Genomic DNA, 25,144 nt, shown 5'->3' with positions numbered 1-25,144 from the left:
TATCCTTGAAAGAAGTAAAAAGTGTCTAAAAACAAGCTGCTTTTTAATGTGATGAGTCTTATTTTAAGCACAATGAGATTGTTTCGACTGGAAAAAAGACAAATGTTCTTGGTAAGAGTTTGAGTTTTTGCAGTGCGGAGGGATGAGGAGGAGGAGGAGGAGGAGGAGGAGGAGGAGGAGGAGGAGGAGGAGGAGGAGGAGGAGGACAGTAAAGTGTCTCCTGCGTGTTGCCTCTTGCCTCCTGACAGTTTCACAGTGTGTGTTGGGGTCTCTCCTCCTCACACATTGTGAACTAACACTGCAAAAATGCAAAATCTTACCAAGAATATTTGTCTTATTTCTAATCAAAATGTCATTTCTAGTCAAAACAAATCTGTTTCTACTTAAAATAAGACTCATCACATTAAAAAGTAGCTTGGTTTTTAGACACTTTTACTTCTTTCAAGCAGATTTCCACTTGAAATAAGTAGAAAATCTGACAGTGGAGCAAGTTTCTCTTCCTTATTACACAAAAAACTTGCTTCCATTGGCAGATTTTTCTACTTATTTCAATTGAAAATTTGTTTGAAACTAGTGAAAATGATCTAAAAACAAGTTGATGAGTCTTATTTTAAGTGGAAAGAGATTAGTTTTGACTAGAAATTAGACATTTTTGACAAGAAAGAAGACAAATATTCTTGGAAAGATTTTGAGTTTTTTGCAATAGCACATAGCACAGATCCTCAGAGCTGCCGGCTCATGTCTATAACTTTACTGCCTCTCTCTCTCTCTGTCTCTCTCCACCCAATGCTCTAGAGCTGAGTTGAGGTGGGGAGGGAGGGAGGGAGGGAGGAGGGGGGGTTAGAGAGGGGAGGGGTGGGGGGGGTTGACCAATTGCCAGCAGCTGTTGCTCATTTCACAATGGTCCCGCCCATCATACAGTGCTGAGTGTGTCAGAGCAGCAGCTCCACTAGATGAGCTGTAGAGGAGAGAAGCTGCTGCTGCTCAACACTGAGGAGGAGTGAGACCTCACAGCGCCCAGGACAGGATCTTCTTCTTCTTCTGCTGCTGCTGGTGAGAGGACGAAGCTGTCTTCTTCTTCTACTACTTATTCTTGTACTACTACTTCTTTTTCTTCTTCTACTACTTATTTGTGTAGTGCTGCTGGTTCACAGTTTTTTAAACGAGGACAGAAACAGAGAGACAGAGAGACACAGAGCTCTGAGTGAAGGAAGAGACTTGTGTGGGTTTTCACACTGGTGCATGAGAGTGTGAGTGAGAGTTTGTGTGTCTGTGTGTGTGTGTGTGTGTGTTAAGTTTTGCTTCTTCTAATCTACACGTTGTTGTTGTGTGTGTGTCATCAGAGACACGGGGGCTGATGAGACTTTATCACTCTATCACACCGCTACACATTTTTTCCATTCCCACCCCTCTCTCTCTCTCTCTCTCTCTCTCTCTCTCTCTGCCTGGGAAACAGAGTGAGCCACACACACACACACACACACGCAGACACACACACACACACACACACACACACACACACACACACACACACACACACACACACACACACACACACACACACACACACACAGTGATCATCATCATTAGATGACTTCCCTCTGAGGATTTGTTGGATTTGAGGCAGCAGCTCCACAGATCTCGGATCAGATCTGGAGCTGCTGTGTTTATGACACCACTTAACAAAGAGGTGAGAAGTAAGTGGAGGTGGGGGGAGGGAGGGGTGAGGGGGGGTCTGTGTGTATGCTAATAATACAGAGTGTTGCAGCTGGGCTGAGGTTGACCCCCGCAGGCCCAGCGATCGAGGCCCCTGACTGCTGGCTTCCTGTTAGAGGGTGTGTGTGTGTTTGTGTGTTTGTGTCTTCCTGTGCTTGTTATCGGTCTCCATCTGTAGCTGTGGTTTTAGTTATTTTAGTTTTAGTTTAGTTGCGAGCAGTTAGATGAGTGAGAAGAGGCTGTGTGTGTGTGTGTGTGTGTGTGCGTGCTGGGGGGCAGTGGCGTGCACAGGGGAAGCCAAAACGTGTGCTAAAGTTCTCTCTATAGGAGCCAAAACGCGCGTTAAAGTGTCCTTTTGGGAGCCAAAATGTGTGCTAAAGTGCGTTCTAGGAGCCAAAACGTGTGTTAAAGTGCCCTCTAGGAGTCAAAACGTGTGCTAAAGTGCAAGCCAAAACGTGTGTTAAAGTGCCCTCTAGGAGCCAAAACGCGTGCTAAAGTGCCCTCTAGGAGCCAAAACACAGGTTAAAGTGCTCTCTAGGAGCCAAAACGTGTGCTAAAGTGCTCTCTTGGAGCCAAAACGTGTGCTAAAGTGCCATCTAGGATCCAAAACGTGGCTAAAGTGCCCTCTTGGAGCCAAAACGTGTGCTAAAGTGCCCTCTTGGAGCCAAAACGTGTGCTAAAGTGCCCTCTAGGAGCCAAAACGTGTGCTAAAGTGCCCTCTAGGAGCCAAAACGTGTGCTAAAGTGCCCTATAGGAGCCAAAACGTGTGCTAAAGTGCCCTCTAGGAGCCAAAACGCGTGCTAAAGTGCCCACTAAGAGCCAGAACGTGTGCTAAAGTGTCATAGGAGCCAAAACGTGTGCTAAAGTGCCCTATAGGAGCCAAAACGCGTGCTGAAGTGCCCTCTTGGAAGCCAAAACGTGTGTTTAAGTGCACTCCTGGGAGCCAAAACGCGTGCTAAAGTTACCTCATGTAGCCAAAATGCGTGCTAAAGTGACCTCTAGGAGCCAAAATGCGCGTTATTAAAGTGCCCTCATGGCAGCCAAAACGTGTGCTAAAGTGCCCTCTAGGACCCAAAACGCGTGCTAAAGTGCCCTTTTGGGTGCCAAAATGCGTGCTTAAGTACTCTCTAAGAGCCAAAACGCGTGCTAAAGTGTCCTCTAGGAGCCAAAACACATGCTAAAGTGTCCTTTAGGAGCTAAAACGCGTGCTTAAGTGCCCTCTTCAGTGCCCTTTTTTTCCTTTTTGCCCCTGCCCTTCAAAAGGTCTGTGCACGCCCCTGCTGGGGGTATGAAGAGTGTGACCCAGCAGCACTTTGTGTTGAGGCTTCATTAAAAAGGGATTATTCAGAGAGTGTTGACACTGCAGGATAAAGTTTCTCCTTCCACTCTGAAGCCCGAGTCTCCGTCTCCGTCCTCTGTAGCCGCGCTGAGAGACACCCGGACCGGAGCCCAGATCCTGTTGTGGGATAATTAAAGGGATAGTTCACCCAAAATTGAAATTTCACTCATTATCTATTCACCCTCATGTGGCTGGGAGAAGTTTCAGAGTCCTCCGTGGCTTCTCTGAGTTACAGGGGGTCTCGGCGTAGCAGTGCATGTCCATATAACGGTTGCAAATGGATACCAACTGTCTTCGTAACAAAAAGACACACCAAAAAACATCCAAATACCTCCATGCTGCTCATATGTAATGTCCGTCTTGTATTGAAGCCCCGAAATGCGAAATTGTCCCGAAAAAAATGAAATACGTCTATATTTCAAGCTTGTTTGTAGCGGAAGCTACAAATTTGGATGAACCAGGGTCTGTCCTCTTCCCAGTTCGTAAAAAGCAGCTTGTTTTTAGACACTTTTTACTTTTTTCAAGCATATTTTCAACTTTAAATCAGTAGGAAAATCTGATAGTGGATCAAGTTTTTCTTTCTTATTACAAGCACAAAAAACTTGCTTTCACTGGCAGATTTTTCTACTTATTTCAATTGAAAGTTAGTTTGAAACAAATGAAAATGATCTAAAAACAAGTACATTTTTAGGTGATGAGTCTTATTTTAAGTGGAAAGAGATTAGTTTAGACTAGAATTTAGACATTTTGACAAGAAATAAGACAAATATTCTTGGAAAGATTTTGAGTTTTTGCAGTGTAGATAATGAGTGAAATTTCAATTTTGGGTGAACTATCCTTTTAACCCCCCACTCCTCCTCCTCCTCCAGCAGCACTGACCCCCCCGGCCTCCTCTCCTCCGGTGGACCGGGAAGAGCCAGAAGCAGCCTCCTCATGCTCCTCCGGGCGGAGCGGAGGAGGCGCCCCCCTCTGTGACCGGGACCATGGCGTTCCGGAGGAGGCTGCTGTTCGGAGCGCTGGTCCTCTGCTCCGTGCTCCTCCTCTACATCGTCGGCCCTCGGGTCTCGGGGCCGACCGGCCACTTCCTGGTCTTCACGCAGCAGGAGGAGGCGAGCAGGTGAGTGACCCCTGATGATGAGGAGGACACATGCACTGCAAAAACTCAAAATCTTACCAAGAATATTTGTCTTATTTCTAGTCAAAATGTTATTTCTAGTCAGAGAAACTCATCACATTTTAAAAAGTAGCTTGTTTTTAGACACTTTTTACTTTTTTCAAGCAAATTTTACACTTTAAATAAGTAGAAAAATCTGACAGTGGATCAAGTTTTTCTTTCTTATTTCAAGCACAAAAAACTTGCTTTCACTGGCAGATTTTTCTACTTATTTCAATTGAAAATTAGTTTGAAATCTGTCTAAAAACAAGTTAATTAGTCTTATTTTAAGTGGCAAGAGATTAGTTTTGACTAGAAATGAGACGTTTTGACAAGAAAGAAGACAAATATTCTTGGAAAGATTTTGAGTTTTTGCAGTGTGATGATGGTGATGATGCTCAGTGGACACACAACAATAGCTGATTTACATTTGAACAGGAAGGAAACAAAGGGCGGTGATGGGGAACATGCAAAAAAAACTAAACAAAGGGAGTCATGTGAACTAAAATCAGCTGATTGTGCATTTTTAAAAACCAGAGACGAGAAAAGTGAAACCGTCTGCAGCCGAGACTCAGGTTCACTTTAAAAATTAAAGTTGTGTGCATGAAATTAAACTTGTAAGAATGAAAAGAGCTTTTTACACTGCAAAAACTCACAATATTTGTCTTCTTTCTTGTCAAAACTAATCTCTTTCCACTTAAAATAAGACTCATCACCTAAAAATTAACTTGTTTTCTGATCATTTTCACTTGTTTCAAACAAATTTTCAATTGAAATAAGTAGTTTTTTGTGCTTGTAATAAGAAAGAAAAACTTGCTCCACTATCAGATTTTTCTACTTATTTCAAGTGAAAATCTGCTTGGAAGAAGTAAAAAGTGTCTAAAAACAAGCTTCTTTTTAATGTGATGAGTCTTATTTTAAGTATAATTAGATTTATTTTGACTAGAAATAAGACAAATGTTCTTGGTAAGATTTTGAGTTTTTGAAGTGTAAAGTTTGACTTGGAGCATCAGTGTGGAATCAAACCTGTGATCTGGTTCGTGCACGAACTTGAGGAACTTGCGAAACTCATATTTAAGAAACAAGAAAGGTCAAAACAAAAAGGTCAAAAGAAGAAGGAAACTGTAGAGACTGAATCCTACAGTACATTTCCCATGATTCAACCTGACGGTGCTTTTCTTCAGCTCTTCTCTCTACATGACAAATGTCCTTGTTTTTCAAATTCCACATGGCAGCAGCAGCAGCAGCAGCGTTGGAGCTGAAGTTTCCTGTCTGAGCCACATGGAAAGGAAACTTCAGCTCCATGTGCAGAACTAAGTGGAAGTTCCCTTTAAAGACACAGAGCTGCTCCGTCCGTCCGTGGATTAAATGACAGCGAGTGTCATGTGTTTGCTTCTCCATAGACCTGTGTGTGTGTCAGACTCACTGGAGCTTTCACAGGAGTCACACATGGTCAGGGATGGAATCTGAGACACTACAGGTGAATAGGGTAAAAAAATTCAACAAACATGATATCACCTTGAAACTTCCCAAGTTTATCACTCACATTAAAACAAATATTTTTTGTATTACAAGTTTTGTCAAATTTTATGTTTAAATATGTAAATGAGGCAATATCTCATGAAATATGCGATATAATTTGCATGCATTTCCAGAACCGAAATCTGAACAACGGATAAAGCCTCTTTCAAAATTATTGTTTTATTTTGTTGACATATTAGAGTCAGAAGTTTTTACAGAGGAGGATTCTGGATATCTCTTTTTATCACTCTGTAAATGAGAAAATACTGTCACCAGCCCTAAAAAAAAAAAAATCTAATTTCGCCATGTTATTTGTAATAAAATGTTGTATAAATCAGGCTGTGAATGATATATCAACAATCCCCTCTGTAAAAACCTTCAGAATATAGACAGGGATCAAACTGGAAGGTTTGGTGTCTGTAGGTGCTGCTGAAGTGGAGATTTCCAGCTCAGAGTCTGAGAAACAACTCTTTTTTTTTAGAAAACAGCCATTAAAGACTTGTACTGTAAAATTCCATAGATTGTTAATGTGAATCGTACTTTTACGATTGGTTTCGGATACGGATGAGATGACAATTTTTGGAGCCTACATCATTGCTCAGGAGAGAGAGAGCTTTACAATGATACCTGACATTACATGGGTCAGACTAACTTTTAGTGAAGTTAGGAGAAATCTACCGACAAAAGAGACAAAATGAAGTAAAATAAAAACCTTAATGTGGATTTTCTACCATTTCTTTTGACTTTTCTGAAAGAAAACGTGTTTTTGTCTGTTAGTGTCTGGCCTTAAACATGCTCCACGTCCCTCAGTGTTAATCTGAGGTGGACGTTAACGCCTTCCAGAGTGCAGTTGAGACTCTTAAACTCTGTATGTTACAGTTCAGAGCCAATAAAACACCAGAGAGCAGAGTCTCTCTAGTCTCTGTACATGGCGTCCATATGTTTCCTCCATCACAGACCGAGCAGAGCAGAGCAGAGCAGAGCAGAGCGGAGCAGCAGGATTCAGGTCAGCGATACCAGAGAAATGATTCAGCTCTTAGATCATGAAAAGTTTCTGTGTGTGTTTCTTTTTCGCAACCAGCCACTTATTTCCCCTCTAGTTGTATCATTGTGGTTTTAACAAAGAAGCCACACAGGCTTCGGCTGCACGAATGAAAAAAAAAAAAAAAGAAAGAGCCCAGAGTTATTTCACTGGAGGTGGTCTCTTTCTTTTTTCTCTCCCTCTCTCTTTCTCTCACACACGTATGTGAAATGTAAGCTTTGTTATTAACGGGCAGCGCTCCAGCTTTAAAAGCCAGCAGCTCCAGATAAGATGCATTAAGTCGAGGTGGGGGGTAAAGGGGGGTGTGTGGGGGGGTGGAGGAACAGAAATGGAAAAGATGGCTGTTTTTCAAAGGCCTGTTTCAGCCAAAGGACCGCAGCTCAGCTCACACAGGTCTTTCATTTTAAAAGCTTGTCGTCTTTAATCTGAAAAAATAGTAGTTCCTCCTCACTTCCTTTTGATCTGAGATTTCCTCACGGTTTAATGAACACCGAACACCGGAGCTTCTAACAAAGTGAAAGTAACATCACATCACAGACGTTTTCAGACCCCAGGGGATTTCTGTTTTAAATGTGACCCCACTGAGTAATAGAATAGAATAGAAGACAGAAAGAGAAGAACATTATAATGTAATAGACATTAGACAAACTTAAAGCTCCATACAGTATAAAGGTAGATGTTTGTGTTAAAGCTCCATACAGTATAAAGGTAGATGTTTGTGTTAAAGCTCCATACAGTATAAAGGTAGATGTTTGTGTTAAAGCTCCATACAGTATAAAGGTAGATGTTTGTATTAAAGCTCCATACAGTATAAAGGTAGATGTTTGTATTAAAGCTCCATACAGTATAAAGGTAGATGTTTGTATTAAAGCTCCATACAGTATAAAGGTAGATGTTTGTGTTAAAGCTCCATACAGTATAAAGGTAGATGTTTGTATTAAAGCTCCATACAGTATAAAGGTAGATGTTTGTGTTAAAGCTCCATACAGTATAAAGGTAGATGTTTGTGTTAAAGCTCCATACAGTATAAAGGTAGATGTCCATGTGTAGTGTGATTATAAAGCAGCTCTAGGTTCTATATTAATACTGTGAAAGCATCAAAGCCTCAGTCCACAGAGAAATGCACACAGCCTGTATTCAGAAACTGAGCCTTAAAACCAGCCGTCAGGACTTCCTGTCACTTTGTGATGTCACAACTAAGCCCCACCCCCTCACCACCTGGACAACACCATCCATCCAACAACAACTTGCAGGATTTCATTTCTGAGTGTTTTATTCTGAAATCTGCTCTGTTTTATATTGGATTACTCAGAAAACAGTCAGCCAATCAGAAGAGAGGTTTAGAGCCTCCTCCTCCTTTCTGATTGGCTGACACCAACCTGTTGTTACTAGAGCTCCAGAGAGAGATGGTTTTAGATCTTTTCATGGATCAACCCCTTCAAAATAAAACACAGGAAAAGAAGAAACATGGAGCAACAGTCATAATGTTTATTGACGCATCCTTGGTAATAATAAAATCCCAAACTCCAGGAACTCTTAACGTCTTAACGTCAGTCAGAAATCTGGAGGAGAACTGGGTCTGGAGAGAAATAAAGAGACCAGTTCAAGGTCTGAGAGAGAATTTTTTTTTATTTTCTGGCTTGAAAATTGAAAGTTGTAGGAAGAGGTTATCAGAACATGAAGGCTGCAGGCGCTGCGGTTAAACAAAGATCGGCTTTGTTCCCATTGCTGTACTTTTTTTCTCTCCCCGTATTGAAAAGGGAAATTGTCAAACTGGAAGATTTATTTTTTTATAGAAATGAATTTCCCCTTTGTTACATTTGAGTTCCCAGACAGAATGAAATCTTTGAGGCTTGGAACGTTTTCAGAGAAAGCAATAATTCAAATGAAAACTATAATTCAATTATTTTCTCTGTGTTGTTCTACATCCCCACAAAACAAAACACAACAAATCAAATTAATAAGAGACATATGAACTGCATATTAATATAATAATAATAAAGTGCTGCAGTGGAACTGATGTTGCTTCATTTCACCTTCCTCTTCCTCTTCCTCTACAAACTCTTTCACAACAACGTCACCTAAAATGACCTGCTGCTGCTGCTGCTGCGTTCACTGACTTTCTTCTGCCTCCGCTTTTCCAACCTTTTGATCTTCGTTCAGCACGAACACGTTCCTAATTCCACTTTAATTCAGCCGCTCCGCTTCCTGTCTCATTACCTGGGTTTTATAAGTTCACCATGCTGCAGGTTTTTACCACAGCAGAGCCACATCTGCTCTGTCGGGTTATACACTGCAAAAACTCTAAATCTTTCCAAGAATATTTGTCTTATTTCTTGTCAAAATGTCTCATTTCTAGTCAAAACTAATCTCTTTCCACTTAAAATAAGACTCATCACCTAAAAATTAAAGGGACAACGAGGAGTTTCTATTCGGTTATAAAAAAGTCTCACGTTAATGTGGATGAATCTCCGCTACCCACACTTGTTAATGGGCCCATTTTCGATAAATATATGGTTTTGTCTCTATGGTTATTTTGTTATTATTAGTGGTGGCGGAGATGCTGGTCGAGCCGACCAGCGTTTTTTACTTTCGGTTTCGCAACGAGTCATGAGAATAACGCCGCTGAATCGCCGTTTATGGTCGGAACTACAACGGTATGTGAACCTCTTTGAACCTCTGACTTTAATTCTTGATGACTGAAAACATGAGTCCGTCTTGCGCCGGTCAAAATAATTTTACGGTGCGCGCGGAGGCTCATAAATGTAGTGAGAAAACGCTTCGCTTTTCCAAAACTCCTCGTTGTCCCTTTAACTTGTTTTTAGACAGTTTTCACTTGTTTCAAACTAATTTTCAATTGAAATAAGTAGTGCTTGTAATAAGAAAGAAAAACTTGATCCACTATCAGATTTTTCTACTTATTTCAAGTGTAAATCTGCTTGAAAAAAGTAAAAAAGTGTCTAAAAACAAGCTACTTTTTAAATGTGATGAGTCTTATTTTAAGTATAATTAGATTTATTTTGACTAGAAATAATAATTCTTGGTAAGATCTTGAATTTTTGCAGTGTGTGTAAAAAAAAAAAAAAAAAAAGAGCCAATGAGGTTTAAGTTGAAGAGCGCCATGGTTACCTGACTGCTGCTTCCTGTTCCTGTCGGACTGAAATAAACATGTTGGTCACCACGCAACATAGATATAAACACAGGTGTGAAGTGTTTCCTCTTAAAGCTCAGTTAAAAAACGCAGTCATCCTGAAGACGCACAAAACAACAACACAACAACCACAAAGATGCAAAGCAGTAACAACACAGAGACACACATGTAAACACAGCATGATGAGTCAGAGAAGCTGAAGTTACAAAAGTCATATTTTTTGTGCAAACAGTTTCACTTCCTGTTTCCATGCCGACAGAGACAAATGACCTCACAGGTGTTTGACGATGGAAACAAAAATAAACTCAGAGAAAGTGAGAAAATAAAAAATGTCTCTTCGTCGGATTTTACATTGTTAAAATAAAGTAACAACAAATGTGTTTTAAGCACTGACATCCTTTGTTTTACTGAGTTTAGCTTAGCTTAGCATGAAGACAGGACCGCTCCTCCAACACTCAGTCTCTTCTCTCAGTGAAGATTAAAGGGATAGTTCAACATTTTTGGCAAATTCTCCTCTCACCATAACCCCTATTCTCTCTGGTGGACAAGTTGTGACCTGCACGTTCACCACGCTATGAGATAATTATGAGACAGAGTTGTTTTATAGAGGCAAATGGCTGCTGGGCGGAGGGATTTCAAAAGCGCAAAGTAGTTCAGAGTGTCGTAAAGTTCTGTTATTATCTCATAGCGTGGTGAATGTGCAGGTCACAACTTGTCCACCAGAGCGTTGTGGAGTTGTTGGATTGTGTATTTGATGAGTTTGATGAGGGAAACCAAGAAATCCCATAATGAGCCTCCGTAGCGTAGCTCTGAGCAGCTCACGGCTCTGCTCCGCCGTTCTAAAAATAGCTTGCACCGACAATTAAAGGTAACGAACCTACTGCTATGACTATAGGGATTATGGCAATGGGCCAATTTGCCAAAATGTTGAACTACCGGTATCCCTTTAAAGGGATAGTTCACCCAAAATTGAAATTTCACTCATTATCTACTCACCTTCAAAGGTAACGAACCTACTGCTATGACTATAGGGGTTATAGTGAGAAGAGAATTTGCCAAAATGTTGAACTATCCCTTTTAAAGACATGAGACTCAGAGACAGAGCTAAGCTAAGTGGGTGCTGGCTCCACAGATGTGAGATCCTCATCCTTCAGGAAACTGTCCCTGACCCATGTTGTTCTGTCCTCCACAGCTCACTGGACTCTGAGCCCCGACCGGACAGGACGAGCCACAGCGACCCGGCGTGGAGCCCTCGGCCCCCGGCCCCCAGCCTCCCCCCAGAGCCCCTGGCCCCCAGCCTCCCCCCAGAGCCCCCGGCCCCCACCTTCCACCCCGATCCCCCCTCTGAGCCTGAGCCTGAGCATGTTCAGGCTCCAACACACACTCCCACTTTAAACCCTCGGACATCCACACAGAGAGAGAGAAACCCCCCAGCAGAGAGAATCCCCCCAGTGGAGGGTTTCGCTGGCAGAGTGCAGGACGTTTCAGAGTTGAGAAGCAGCACCAACGGTCCCGATGGAGCCGCTAGAACCAGGACCGGCGCCAGAACCGCTGCACCGCCGGCCGCAGCAGCAGCAGCAGCAGCCGCAGCAGCCGCAGCCGGGCCGACAGAGCCTCCCTTCATCGGAGACACTTACATGAGAGAAGACGTCGCTCCACAGACTGTGAGTTCTCCTCTTCTCCTCCTCCTCCTCTCCTCCTCCTCCTCTGATTCTTCCTCTGATTCGTCTTCTTCTGATCCAGCTGAGCAGAAAGTTTGGTAACCTTAGTAAATTTCACTCATTATCTCCTCCCCCTCATGTGGACTAAGGGCTGGGAGAAGTTTCAGAGTCCTCCGTGGCTTCTCTGAGTTACAGGGGGTCTCGGCGTAGCAGTGCATGTCCATATAACGGTTGCAAATGGATACCAACTGTCTTCGTAACAAAAAGACACACCAAAAAACATCCAAATACCTCCATGCTGCTCGTATGTAATGTCCGTCTTGTATTGAAGCCCCGAAATGCGAAATTGTCCCGAAAAAAATGAAATAAGTCTATATTTCAAGCTTGTTTTGTAGCGGAAGCTTCTCGAAGCTCCTCTTCCCGGTTCGTCAAATTTGACGAACTGGGAAGAGGAGCTTATTTAATTTTTTTCGGGACAATTTCGCATTTCGGGGCTTCAATACAAGACGGACATTACATACGAGCAGCATGGAGGTATTTGGATGTTTTTTGGTGTGTCTTTTTGTGACGAAGACAGTTGGTATCCATTTGCAACCGTCATATGGACATGCACTGCTACGCTGAGACCCCCTGTAACTCAGAGAAGCCACGGAGGACTCTGAAACTTCTCCCAGCCCTTAGTCCACATGAGGGGGAGGAGATAATTTCAAATTTCAATTTTGGGTGAACTATCCCTTTAATTTACAGGCCACTAACTACGTGATAATGTCAAGAAATAACAGTCAATCTCATAGTAATGTCATGTTTTTCATAAGGGCAAAAGATTACACATGCTTCTTCTCATGCTTTGAATTTTTGGGGAAAGGTCAGAATTTCCTCCTTGCAATTGCAAATTATAACCAATTATTTCTGGTCTATTTCTACGCAATCAATCATTATGTCTTGGCAAATTCTAGACATTATCATGTAATTAGCGGCCTGTAAATCAAAGGGTTAGTGGAAGTTCACACTCAGAGTGGAGAGAGTTTAGACCTGGACTGGTTCTGCTGTGGCACGTTTGAGTTTGTAGGAAATGACACAATTCTGATGAAGCGGCATCAGCTGTTACTCACTGTTACCAGTTATTTTTCTCAACTAGTTTTTCAGGTTCAGAGTTCAATTTCACAGAGAAACATTAAAGAAACATGTTTTCACTGCAAAAATTCAAAATCTTACCAAGAATATTTGTCTTATTTCTAGTCAAAATAAATCTCATTCTACTGTACTTAAAATAAGACTCATCACATTAAAAAGTAGCTTGTTTTTAGACACTTTTTTTTTTTACTTTTTTCAAGCAAATTTTCCACTTTAAATAAGTAGAAAAATCTGACAGTGGAGCAAGTTTTTCTTTCTTATTACAAGCACAAAAAACTTGCTTTCACTGGCAGATTTTTCTACTTATTTCAATTGAAAATTAGTTTGAAACAAGTGAAAATGATCTAAAAACAAGTTAATTTTTACGTAATGAGTCTTATTTTAAGTGGAAAGAGATTAATTTTGACTATAAATGAGACATTTTGACAAGAAATAAGACAAATATTCTTGGAAAGATTTTGAGTTTTTGCAGTGTGTAGTATTCTGTCACTGTGTGTGTGGCCCTGACACCAGAGACTCTTCACCACCTCTACTGTATCTATAGCTGCTTCACTTAAAAACAGACCGGGACTATTTTCAGCTGCGGATGGATCCACATTTGGAGCCGTGGGGAGTATTTTTACAGCAGCAGCAGCTGTGAGTGACGCTGAAGAGTCTGAGGCTGAGAGGAGGAGGACGAGGATCATGACACTGAGGATTTTGTTTTTGTTTTTGTCATGAGATTTATTGACAAATACCCAAAAATCCAAAATGATTGATTATAGTGGAAACCACCTCTGGTTTCAGCCTCATGCTCCAGATGTTGTCGCTGGGTGGCGGCTGACTGGGCGTGTCTGACCCGTCACGGCTCCCAGCGCCAGAGTGACGCTGTTTCTCCAGCTCGTCTCCTCCCTGAGAGTGTGTGTGTGCGTGTGTGTGTGTGTGTGTGTGTGTGTGTGTGTGTGTGTGTGTGTGTGTGTGTGTGTGTGTGTGTGTGTTTGTGTGTTTGTGTGTTTGTGTGTTTGTGTGTGTGTGTGTGTGCGTCATTAACACATGCTGCCCCATGAGCTGGCTCCATTTGGAGAAAACATTCAGTCTTTGAACGCCTCATGGGGGACAAAACAGGGTTCTGTGAGAGAGTTAAATGAAATAATGCCTCCATATGCACTGCAAAAACTCAAACTCTTACCAAGAATATTTGTCTTATTTCTTGTCAAAATGTCGTTTCTAGTCAAAACTAATCTCTTTCCACTTTAAATAAGACTCGTCACATTTAAAGAGTATCTTATTTTTTAGACACCTTTTTACCTTTTTCAACGTTTGAAATAAGTAGAAAAATCTGAGTTTTTCGTTGTTATTACAAGCACAAAAAACTTGCTTTCACTGGCAGAATTTTCGGTACCACTTTACTTGAAGGTATCGTCATAAGACTGACATGACACAGTCATGAACGTGTCATAAACATTATGTCAATGGCATAACGTTGTCAATGTCATTAAGTGTCATTCGGTTTTTTGTAGGGTTAGGGTTAACCGAATGACACTTAATGACAACGTTATGACATTGACATAAAGTTTATGAGTTTTTGACTAGAAATTAGACAAATATTCTTGGAAAGATTTTGAGATTTTGCAGTGCATATGATTATCACTGTCTTATTCATTTGAGTTTCTTACTACACACACACACACACACACACACACACACACACACACACACACACACACACACACACACACACACACACACACACACACACACACACACACACACACACACACACACACACACACACAGGCAGAACCATAATTGATTCCACAGAGAACCATGCAGCTCATGGCTCAGTGAAGGAGACGGAGCTACTAACGAGCGTCCGTGTGTTTCATGGAAACTCCTCGTTACGTCTGTGGTTCCGAGTTTTCCTGCATCAGCAAAGTGTCCGTGTACATTTCACCATGAGTTTGTCTTTCTGTCTCTGTCTGAAGCAGCAGTCTGCGTCCTGTCCTCTTTAACTGTGTAACTAACTACACTGCAAAAATTCAAAATCTTACCAAGAATATTTGTCTTATTTCTAGTCAAAATGTCATTTCTAGTCAGAACTAATGTCTTTCCGCTTAAAATAAGACTCATCACATTAAAAAGTAGCTTGTTTTTAGACACTTTTTACTTCTTTCAAGCAAATTTTCCACTTTAAATAAGTAGAAAAATCTGATAGTGGAGCAAGTTTTTCTTTCTTATTACAAGCACAAAAAACTTGCCTTTTCTACTTATTTCAATTGAAAATTAGTTTGAAACAAGTGAAAACTGTCTAAAAACAAGTTAATTTTTAGGTGATGAGTCTTATTTTAAGTGGAAAGAGATTAGTTTTGACTAAAATTGAGACATTTTGACAAGAAAGAAGACAAATATTCTTGGAAAGATTTTGAGTTTTTGCAGTGTATGATCATGTGGGACGAGCAGGATGTTGCACATGGTGGAGATAAGACCAGAGACTCCTGCTGTGTGTGTGTGTGTGTGTGTGTGTGTGTGTGTGTGTGTGTGTGTGTGTGTGTGTGTGTGTGTGTGTGTGTGTGTGTGTGTGTGTGTGTGTGTGTGTGTGTGTGTGATGATAACGCTGAGGCCTTATCTCCGCCCCCCCAGGAGGAATGCCCAGATGGGATCCGCGGCCATGTTGCACACACGGAGTTTGGAGGCCGGTTCCTGCAGGACGTCCCGGTGCTGCAGTGGGCCGGACACGTAACTGAGCAACAACACCGGCGCCTCAGCGGCTTCCCGGGAGCCCACGGCTGGGGGGGCATCGACTACCAGAGTGAGGCCACGCCCACTTTTTATTATTTTATTTTCAGATGTTTCCTCCCCCACTTTCAGTTTCTGTAACTTTACCTCATATTTTTCTGTTTCTTTTCCCCGGTAGTTCAACATTTTGGCAAATTGGCCCATTGCCATAATCCCTATAGTCATAGCAGTAGGTTCGTTGCCTTTAATTGTCGGTGCAAGCTATTTTTAGAACGGCGGAGCAGAGCCGTGAGCTGCTCAGAGCTACGCTACGGAGGCTCATGGGATTTCTTGGTTTCAAACTCATCAAATACACAATCCAACAACTCCACAACGCTCTGGTGGACAAGTTGTGACCTGCACATTCACCACGCTATGAGATAATAACACAACGTTACCACACAGAGTTGTTTTAGAGGGAAATTCATGCAAAACTATTGATGCGTGTTGCCTTCAGGGACAGTTTTTCATCAAGCAGTCTCTGTATTTCCCTCTAAAACAACTCTGTCTGGTAACATTGTGTTATTATCTCATAGTGTGGTGAATGTGCAGCTCACAACTTGTCCACCAGAGCGTTGTGGAGTTGTTGGATTGTGTATTTGATGAGTTTGATGAGGGAAACCAAGAAATCCCATAATGAGCCTCCGTAGCGTAGCTCTGAGCAGCTCACGGCTCTGCTCCACCGTTCTAAAAATAGCTTGCACCGACAATTAAAGGTAACGAACCTACTATATCCCGTCAAACACAGTTTTATTCAGGAATATGCAGCAAATTAGCAAAATATGAAGTTTAATATTTCAAATTTAAAGGTTAAATATTTGAAACTGCAGATTCTGGGGTTCGTTTTCTGCAGCTGTAATCACACACTGTTGTCAGAAGTGTGTGTATGTTCGTGTGTATGTGTGTATGTGTGTGTGTGTGTGTGTAGCTGTCAGCTGTTATCTAACATCTGCCACATTCCACATGTGTCCAGACAAAGAGACAAAGTGATTGAAGAAACGTGGGCTTCATCACAGACAGACAGACAACACGCTGTGCCCACACATGCAGCCGCTCATTCTGTGGGCGGATGCAATTACACAAAGACACACACACACACACTGAATAGAAGTTTTCCTTTTCCTTAGTTGAGTTGTTGTTTCTTTGTGCGTGTGTCTGCAGCTCTGTCAGAGACTCTGTCCGTCCTCAACCGGACTGCCAACAGGCGGCTGTTGGACGACTGGCCGGCTCGCAGCAACCAATCAAAGTGCATCCGCTGCGCCGTGGTGGGAAACGGAGGCATCCTGAACAACTCCAAGAAAGGGAAGGAGATCGACGGTCACCACTACGTGTTCAGGTGAAGACACGTTTCAAATATGTTTCTTAGGAAACTGATCACATAAAGAAATAGCAGAAAAAGCAGAAGTAAGCGATATTTTTGTGTTAATATAAGTCTTAAATAGTTGTATCTTCCGACAGCAATCACTTACATAGAGTGTTTGGTCTGAAACACGGGTCTGTCAGTCACTCTGCTCTGCTCTGAGCCGAGGAGAAAACTTTCCTCGTATCCTACAACCTTTATCCAATGAGGAGAGAGAACGGCATAAAGGGGCGGTCCTCTCTGTGTGTGCAGCCAAGGGATGCGCCTGAATGTGGTGACGTAGGGACGAAGACCAATAGATCCATGACGAGGGCGGGGGCTGCTAACTCCATCTGCTGACAAGACGTTATGGTGCGTTCAAGGCAGCCCGTAACTCATGTTTTTCCGACCTGTGAACTCGTACCAGTTCGATCTGGTACGAGTTCACAGGTCAGAAGTTACGAGTGGCCGTTATAGTGACTTTCACAGGTGAAACAGGTCGGAAAAACACGAGTGGGTTGCCTGGAACGCTACAAAGTCGTAAGTCGTGACTTGAAGCTGTAATTTACGATTTCAAAAGCCTGCCTGGAACGCAGCATTAGCCAAAACGACCGGATCGCTTACTTCTGCTTTAACACTTCGACAGTCACGTTTCCATGTTTTTTACAGAAGTAAAAAGTAATCCCTAACAAAAAGGACTAATGACAAAACTGTATAACAAGTAACATCAACAAGGCAGATAAAACAAAACAGACAGGACAAAAAAACAAAAACAAAAAAAAGGGCAGTACCGTGAGTTATAAGGCCATATGCCAGAAGTTGTTGTTGTGCACTATTTAGCTTCCTTAGCCCCTCAGATGTTCCCAGAATTATTATTAAACTAAGATCTGGGTCTAATTGAATGAAGTTTGGGGCAGAGAGCGAAACTATGAGATAGGGTTCCCTCCATGGACTCACATTTCTCACACAAGGGAGAGACTTCAGGAAATATTCTATGCAGCTTTGTTTGGGAGTAATGAAGTCTGTGCAATATTTTAAATTGAATCAAGCAGTGTCGGGCGTTTATAGAACATTCATGGATGTGCTCCAAACTCTCTTTCCACACATTGGGAGGAATCAGGGCTCCGAACTCTCTTTCCCATTCTTATTTTATTCTATCCATCTTGGGAAGGCACATGTTTTGCAAAATCCCATATAGTTGTGAAATTACACTGCAAAAACTCAAAGAATATTTGTCTTATTTCTAGTCAAAATGTAATTTCTAGTCAAAACAAATCTCATTATACAGTATGTAAAATCACATAAAAAGTAGCTTGTTTTTAGACACTTTTTACTTCTTTCAAGCTGATTTTCACTTGAAATAAGTAGAAAAATCTGATAGTGGAGCAAGTTTTTCTTTCTTATTACAAGCACAAAAAACTTGCTTTTACTGGCAGATTTTTCTACTTATTTCAAGTGAAAATTAGTTTGAAACAAGTGAAAATGATCTAAAAACAAGTTAATTTTTAGGTGATGGGTCTTATTTTAAGTGTAAAGAGATTAGAAATGAGACATTTTGACAAAAAATATGACAAATATTCTTGGAAAGATTTAGAGTTTTTGCAGTGTATGTAGCGTGGATTAGGGAACAGATTAAATCAACTCTCTATCTTGTCTGGGTTTGCCTTCTCGAAATTAGGGAGGTGTGTTCTCAGGTGAAAACACGGAGCAGCTTCCTGTTGGCTCGGTGCCTCGGTCCGCTCCACGCTGCTCCAAACTGCTCCAAACTGCTGCTTCACTCACAGAAACACGTTGTTAGTTAGCGGAGCCACATATTTGCAGGGTGTGGCGCTCTGCAGGGCTCCACTGGGTTTAGAGGCTCCCACTCCCACAGAGTTAATTACAGCTGGTGGTCCCATATACAGTAAATCAGGACTGGGACTGACTCACATTGTGTCTCAACCACCGATGAATCTTAATTACACAAGAACAACAACAAACTGTCAGAGTTCAGGCGTTGCATTGTAGGTTTTGGTGAAAAAGATTTTAAAAAATGAGTTCCAGTGAATGTGGGAGTGAAGGGAGCAGCGGTGACTCATTCAGTCCGGTTTCACACTTTCACCTTTTGTAATAAGTCACTAACACTTTGTTTAAAAAGTACAAGCTTATTAATGATTGACAACTATATTACCAGGAAGTTTCTGTTAGATAATGTAATGGAAAATTTAGATGTTACAGTAACCCATATTATGCTGTATGAGTGTTAGTACAGTCATGTTTGTGATTGAACTTCTTTTCACCTTGTGATATGTGGTGAATAAAATAATAAATAAGATAGATAGATAGATAGATAGATAGATAGATAGATAGATAGATAGATAGATAGATAGATAGATAGATAGATAGATAGATAGATAGATAGATAGATAGATAGATAGATAGATAGATGAGTGTGTGTATTAGTGTATTAAAACACAATAATAAAAATGTTCTGCTCTTTGTAAAAACAAAACAGTAAAAGAGGAGTCGTTCAGTCGACCGATTCATTAACAGAAACTTCCTGTTTGTCTCTACTTCCTGTTTTATTTTGAAGTCCCTGACGCTGTGTTTATGTGTGTGTTTTATGTTTTCTGTGTGTGTGTGTGTTTGCTGCTCAGGACCAACGGGGCGATCCTCCAGGGCTTCGAGGAGGACGTGGGGTCTCGGACCACCCACTACACCTTCTCCACCAACACACTGATGAACTCCATGAGGAGCTACGGACGGGTCGGCTACCGAGGACCGCCGCTGTCCCAGGTCCGCACACTTATTTCTAGTCAAAACAAATCTCATTCTACTTCAAATAAGACTCATCACATTAAAAAGTAGCTTGTTTTTAGACACTTTTTACTTCTTTCAAGCAGATTTTCACTTGAAATAAGTAGAAAAATCTGACAGTGGAGCAAGTTTTTCTACTTATTTTAAGTGAAAATCTGCTTGAAACAAGTGAAAATGATCTAAAAACAAGTGATGAGTCTTGTTTTAAGTGGAAAGAGGTTTGTATTGAGTAGAAATTAGACATTTTGACGAGAAATAAGACAAATATTCTTGGAAGGATTTTGGGTTTTTGCAGTGTACCGCAACCAGAGAGTCTCTCCTCCTTCACTGATCACACTGTCTCATCTTCATCATCATCATCTTCTCCTCTGACAGGAAACGCGGTACGTCTTCCTGCCGGATCACGACCGGGACTACCTGCTGATGAAGGCGGCGGCCACTCACTCTCTGGTGGAGCGAGGGCCGGAGAAGAACAGAGAGTGAGTCACACAATCATTTTACAAACTGTGGAGGAACGAAATAAAGAAAAGATTATTTCAACATATAAAGCTTAAAAGGATAGTTCAACATTTTTGGCAAATTGGCCCATTGCCATAATCCCTATAGTCATAGCAGTAGGTTCGTTACCTTTAATTGTCGGTGCAAGCTATTTTTAGAACGGCGGAGCAGAGCCGTGAGCTGCTCAGAGCTACGCTATGGAGGCTCATGGGATTTCTTGGTTTCCCTCATCAAACTCATCAAATACACAATCCAACAACTCCACAACGCTCTGGTGGACAAGTTGTGACCTGCACATTCACCACGCTATGAGATAATAACACAACGTTACCACACAGAGTTGTTTTAGAGGGAAATACAGAGACTGTTGATGAAAAACTGTCCCTGAAGGCAACGTGCATCAGCGGTTTTGCATGAATTTCCCTCTAAAACAACTCTGTGTGGTAACGTTGTGTTATTATCTCATAGCGTGGTGAATGTGCAGGTCACAACTTGTCCACCAGAGCGTTTTGGAGTTGTTGGATTGTGTATTTGATGAGTTTGATGAGGAAAACCAAGAAATTATGGCAATGGGCCAATTTGTCAAAAATGTTGAACTATCCCTTTTAATGATGATACAAAGACCTTCTTCTCTCGGTTTCCTCCAGCTCCATCATCACATCAAATGTATTTTGTGTTTCATCAACCACTTCCTCCTTCCTTCTCCTTCACACCTTCATCTTCTCCCACTGATTGTTAATGAACTGGTCCTAGTTTATAATAACGCCCTGTCTCTTCCTCCTCCTCCTCCTCCTCCTCCTCTCCTCTCAGTCCTATGAAGTACTTTGGAGAGGACGTGTCGGCGGAGAAGCTGAAGATGTACCACCCAGACTTCATCCGTTACCTCAGAAACAGGTGAGAAGCAGCAGGAGGAGAAGCTGCTGCTGCTGCTTCTGAGGAACTTTCACATCCTCGTTCTTCACTTTAAAGGGAACTATCCCTTTAAACTCCTCTTTTTAACTTCTTCTCCTTCCTCTTCTTTAGGTTCCTCCGGTCGAAGACTCTGCAAACCAAATACAAGGACATTTACCGTCCATCAACGGGTGCCGTGATGCTGCTGGCTGCGCTGCACACCTGTGACAAGGTAACAACATCCATCATCATCGTCATCGTCGTCATGGTCGCTGCCTCAGGGCTGATTTGTATTTACAGTGGGACGAGGCTGCACTTGCCCCGATAGCGCGAGGTTTGTTTAGACTCGCAGCCCCGCGGCCTTGTGGGAGCTCGTCCTGTGTGTGTGTGTGTGTGTGTGTGTGTCTGTGTGTGTGTGTGGCCTTCAACCACAGATCTGCAGATTCTCTCTCGTCGCTGTTGAAACCTGCTTTAAAACCCTCAGACGATCCTTCAGTTTGTTACCACTTCCATGACCCCTGGATAAAATTTAGATATTAGTTACTCCCAAAATATTTGTGATACATATCGGGCTGGGTCTTGACTAAACATGGAAATCATTTTTGACATGAGTTTCAACATTTTTAACCCCTTCCTGGCCAGTTGTTTTTGCTGCAAAAACACAAAATTGCTATGGGGCTCTATGGGCTTTAGGGCTGGTGACAGTATTTTAGTGATAAAAAAAAGAGATATCCAAAATCCCCTCTGTGAAAACGTCTGACTCTAATATGTCAACAGAATAAAACAAGAATTTTGAAAGGGGCTTTATCCATTGTTCAGATTTCGGTTCTGGAAATTAGCGCATATTTCATTGGATATTGCCTCATTTACATATTTAAACATAAAATTTGACAAAACTTGTAATACAAAAAATATTTGTCTTAATGTGAGTGATAAACTTGGGAAGTTTCATGGTGATATCTGTTAGTTAAAATTTTTACTTTATTTTTTACATTAAAAAACCCATTGGACATTTATGTCCACTTGAAGGGTCATGGATGTGGTTAAAATTCATCATTATAGGTCCAAAAATTGGACTTTCATTCTGAAATTCGGGACATCCAGAGTTTACCCAAAGACACACCTCCTCGCCAAAAATCAGGCCCCAGTGACCTTTCATTTGACCATGGGGAGTTGGGAAAGTGTGAGAAGTGTGAGAAATCTTACCAAGAATATTTGTCTTATTTTTAGTCAAAATGTCATTTCTAGTCAAAAATCTCATTATACTTACAATAAGACTCATCACATTAAAAAGTAGCTTGTTCTTAGACGCTTTTTACTTCTTTCAAGCAGATTTTCACTTGAAATAAGTAGAAAAATCTGACAGTGGATCAAGTTTTTCTTTCTTATTACAAGGACAAAAAACTTGCTTTCACTGGCAGACTTTTCTACTTATTTCAATTGAAAATCAGTTTGAAACAAGTGAAAATGATCAGAAAACAAGTTAATTTTTAGGTGATGAGTCTTATTTTAAGTGGAAAGAGATTAGTTTTGACTAGAAATGAGACATTTTGACAAGAAAGAGGACAAATATTCTTGGAAAGATTTTGAGTTTTTGCAGTGTTGTTGTCAATGTCGGTCTCTCACTGTGCTTCGTTGTGTTTTGATGCAGGTGAGCGCGTACGGCTTCATGACCTCGGACTATAAGAACTACTCTGACCACTACTACGACCGCAGCTTCCACTCCGTCGGCTTCTTCATCAACCACGACCTGCGGATGGAGATGAGTCTGTGGCAGCAGCTGCACCAGGCCGGACTCATCCAGCTCTACACGCACCATGACAACGCCTGAGTTCACGTCCACACACGACGACGACGCATCACCAGCACGGCGGCGAGGAGGACACAGGAAGTCCACATGCAGATCGACGGCCCCGCCCCTTCCTGCCGGAGCGACAAAATGACTCAAAGAGCAACAAGAACCAGAAGTTTTCTTTTTGTGAAGGAAACGATTCTTCATCTTCTCCATCTTCTTTTCTAAATGACAGCTGCTGTGATTGTTCAGGAAGCAGATATTTTACTTTATTTTATTTATCAAACGTCTGTCTGTTCGTCTTTAAAAACTTTTATATATTTTTTCCCAGACTGCGTTTGTTCGGTTTGGTTTGGTCGACTCGTAGGTTAAACTCATTTTATTTCCAGCTCCCAGAGGATGAACCGTCACTGACTCTACAGCGCCACCAACAGGTCAGAGTTGATGATGAACGCACATGGATGCTAAATGCTAATGTTAGCATTTAGTTTATTGACTGAGAGAGTTAAAGGTATAGAGTCGGGAGTTTTGTTCGTTGCAGTTTGTAAAACATTGAAACTGGGCCCCTCCATCTGCGGCGATGCTAACCGCTACCGCTAGCCGAAGTTAGCATCGAGCTAGCTCACTACAACGGTCCTCATACTTGTTACCAGTCGAGATTTTAGTTGTCGGTGACGGTGGGGAATCGGTCCGTGGCTCCAGCGCTTCACTCAGACTGTATTTCTTTTTCTTTGCGGTCCTGACTGCTGCTGCTGAGAGAGAGAGACGTGCTAGCTGCTAGCACTCATTAGCATCAGAGACAGCTAGCGCGGCTAGCAGCCCTGAGCCTCCTCTGCTGCACATAGCTTCACCTGAACTAGAAGCCCATAGGTGATGACGGATTTCATTTGTATAAGTCTAATGTTTATTTTTGGGCACAATACTCCAGACTCAACCTTTAAAGGGACAACGAGGAGTTTTGGAAAAGCGAAGCGTTTTCACTCTGAGCCTCCGCGCACCATGAAATTCTTTGACCGGCGCAAGACAGACTCATGTTTTCATTCATCAAGAATTAAAGTCAGAGGTTGGAAGACGATCACATACCGTCGTAGTTCCCACCATAAATGGCTATTCGGCGGCGTTATTCTCATGACTCGCCACGAAACCGAAAGTAAAGAAACGCTGGTCGGCTCGCCCAGCATTTCCACCACCACTAATAATAACAAAATAACGATAGAGACAAAACGATATATTTATCGAAAATGGGCTCATTAACAAGTGGTAACGTAGATTCATCCACATTAATATGAGACTTTTTTATAACCAAATAGAAACTCCTCGTTGTCCCTTTAACATGTGGACAGATACAGGAGGAAGAAGAGAGAGTTTCTGTGGTTGAATCAGGTTTTTAAACTGGACTTGTTTCCTGCGAGTCACCAGAACCAGGCTGCTGCTGCTGCTGGGAAAACAAACTCGTACAATCAGAGTGGAAGCAGACGGAGCCTCTTGTTGTTGTGACTGTGTGTCGGACTGTTTCAAGAGTTTGGCCACTTGCTTAAAATACCCCGACTCCCCGCCCCCTAAATAGCCGGTTAGAGCACTGCAGGCAGTGGCCAAGGTCTTTTTCTGACATTTAGTCTCATTATGTTCTGCCTCTGAGTCTGTAATGTGTGTGTCTGTATACACTGCAAAAACTCAATATCTTTCCAAGAATATTTGTCTTATTTCTTGTCAAAATGTCTCAATTTTAGTCAAAACTAATCTCTTTCCACTTAAAATAAGACTCATCACCTAAGAATTAACTTGTTTTTAGACAGTTTTCACTTGTTTCTAACTAATTTTCAATTGGAATAAGTAGAAACATCTGCCAGTGAAAGCAAGTTTTTTGTGCTTGTAATAAGAAAGAAAAACTTGATCCACTATCAGATTTTTCTACTTATTTAAAGTGGAAAATTTGCTTTAAAAAAGTAAAAAGTGTCTAAAAACAAGCTACTTTTTTTTTTTTTTTTTTAAATGTGATGAGTCTTATTTTAAGTAGAATTAGATTTATTTTGACTAGAAATAAGACAAATATTCTTGGTAAGATTTTGAATTTTTGCAGTGTGTTTGTGTGTTTGTGTGTTTTTACTGTGGAAGGTAACAAAACCAAACCTCTGTGTGTCTGTAGAGCGACAGACATTTGAAGCTGTTTAATAGTCTTTTGCTTATTTTTTACTTTAATTAAGGGACTTATTATTATTATTAACTTATTGTTTCTCCTGTACTGATGACATCATCACTGTGCCGCCGCCACCAGGACTTCCAGTGCCTTTTTCTTTTTCTCTTCTTGTTCTTGTTCTTAAAAAAAACAAAACAAAAATGTGAATCAGTAGTTTTGG

At 41.5% G+C, this 25,144-nt stretch overlaps 1 protein-coding gene across 2 annotated transcripts; it reads left to right on the top strand.

Moving 5' to 3' along the window:
- The first annotated feature begins 955 nt into the window (after window positions 1-955).
- On the top strand, window positions 956-23,474 carry st6galnac (ST6 (alpha-N-acetyl-neuraminyl-2,3-beta-galactosyl-1,3)-N-acetylgalactosaminide alpha-2,6-sialyltransferase). 2 transcript variants are annotated; one of them, XM_083994402.1, is made up of 10 exons: window positions 956-1,053; window positions 3,925-4,172; window positions 11,115-11,586; window positions 15,337-15,505; window positions 16,633-16,807; window positions 19,447-19,585; window positions 19,982-20,085; window positions 20,915-20,998; window positions 21,128-21,227; window positions 22,647-23,474. In XM_083994402.1, the coding sequence occupies exons 2-10, from the start codon at window positions 4,039-4,041 to the stop codon at window positions 22,824-22,826; spliced, it is 1,557 nt and encodes a 518-aa protein (XP_083850528.1). In that variant the 5' UTR covers window positions 956-1,053; window positions 3,925-4,038; the 3' UTR covers window positions 22,827-23,474. The 2 variants fall into 2 exon arrangements, with proteins under 2 accessions (XP_083850528.1, XP_083850529.1); XM_083994403.1 differs by having other exon boundaries at window positions 978-1,053; window positions 3,928-4,172.
- The last annotated feature ends 1,670 nt before the right edge of the window (window positions 23,475-25,144 follow it).

Source organism: Trachurus trachurus, assembly GCF_905171665.1.
Source record: "Trachurus trachurus genome assembly, chromosome: 19".
In the NCBI taxonomy this organism is placed as follows: Eukaryota; Metazoa; Chordata; class Actinopteri; order Carangiformes; family Carangidae; genus Trachurus; species Trachurus trachurus.
The sequence above is the reverse complement of the archived record's forward strand: the minus strand, read 5'-3'. Positions and strand labels throughout refer to the sequence as shown.

Excerpts from the sequence above, each read along its gene's own strand:
- st6galnac (XM_083994402.1), top strand. The coding sequence starts at position 4,039 with ATGGCGTTCCGGAGGAGGCTGCTGTTCGGAGCGCTGGTCCTCTGCTCC. Across the intron at positions 15,506-16,632 it reads GGGGGGCATCGACTACCAGA|CTCTGTCAGAGACTCTGTCC; the intron begins GTGAGGCCACGC and ends GTGTGTCTGCAG. Across the intron at positions 20,086-20,914 it reads GGGCCGGAGAAGAACAGAGA|TCCTATGAAGTACTTTGGAG; the intron begins GTGAGTCACACA and ends CTCTCCTCTCAG.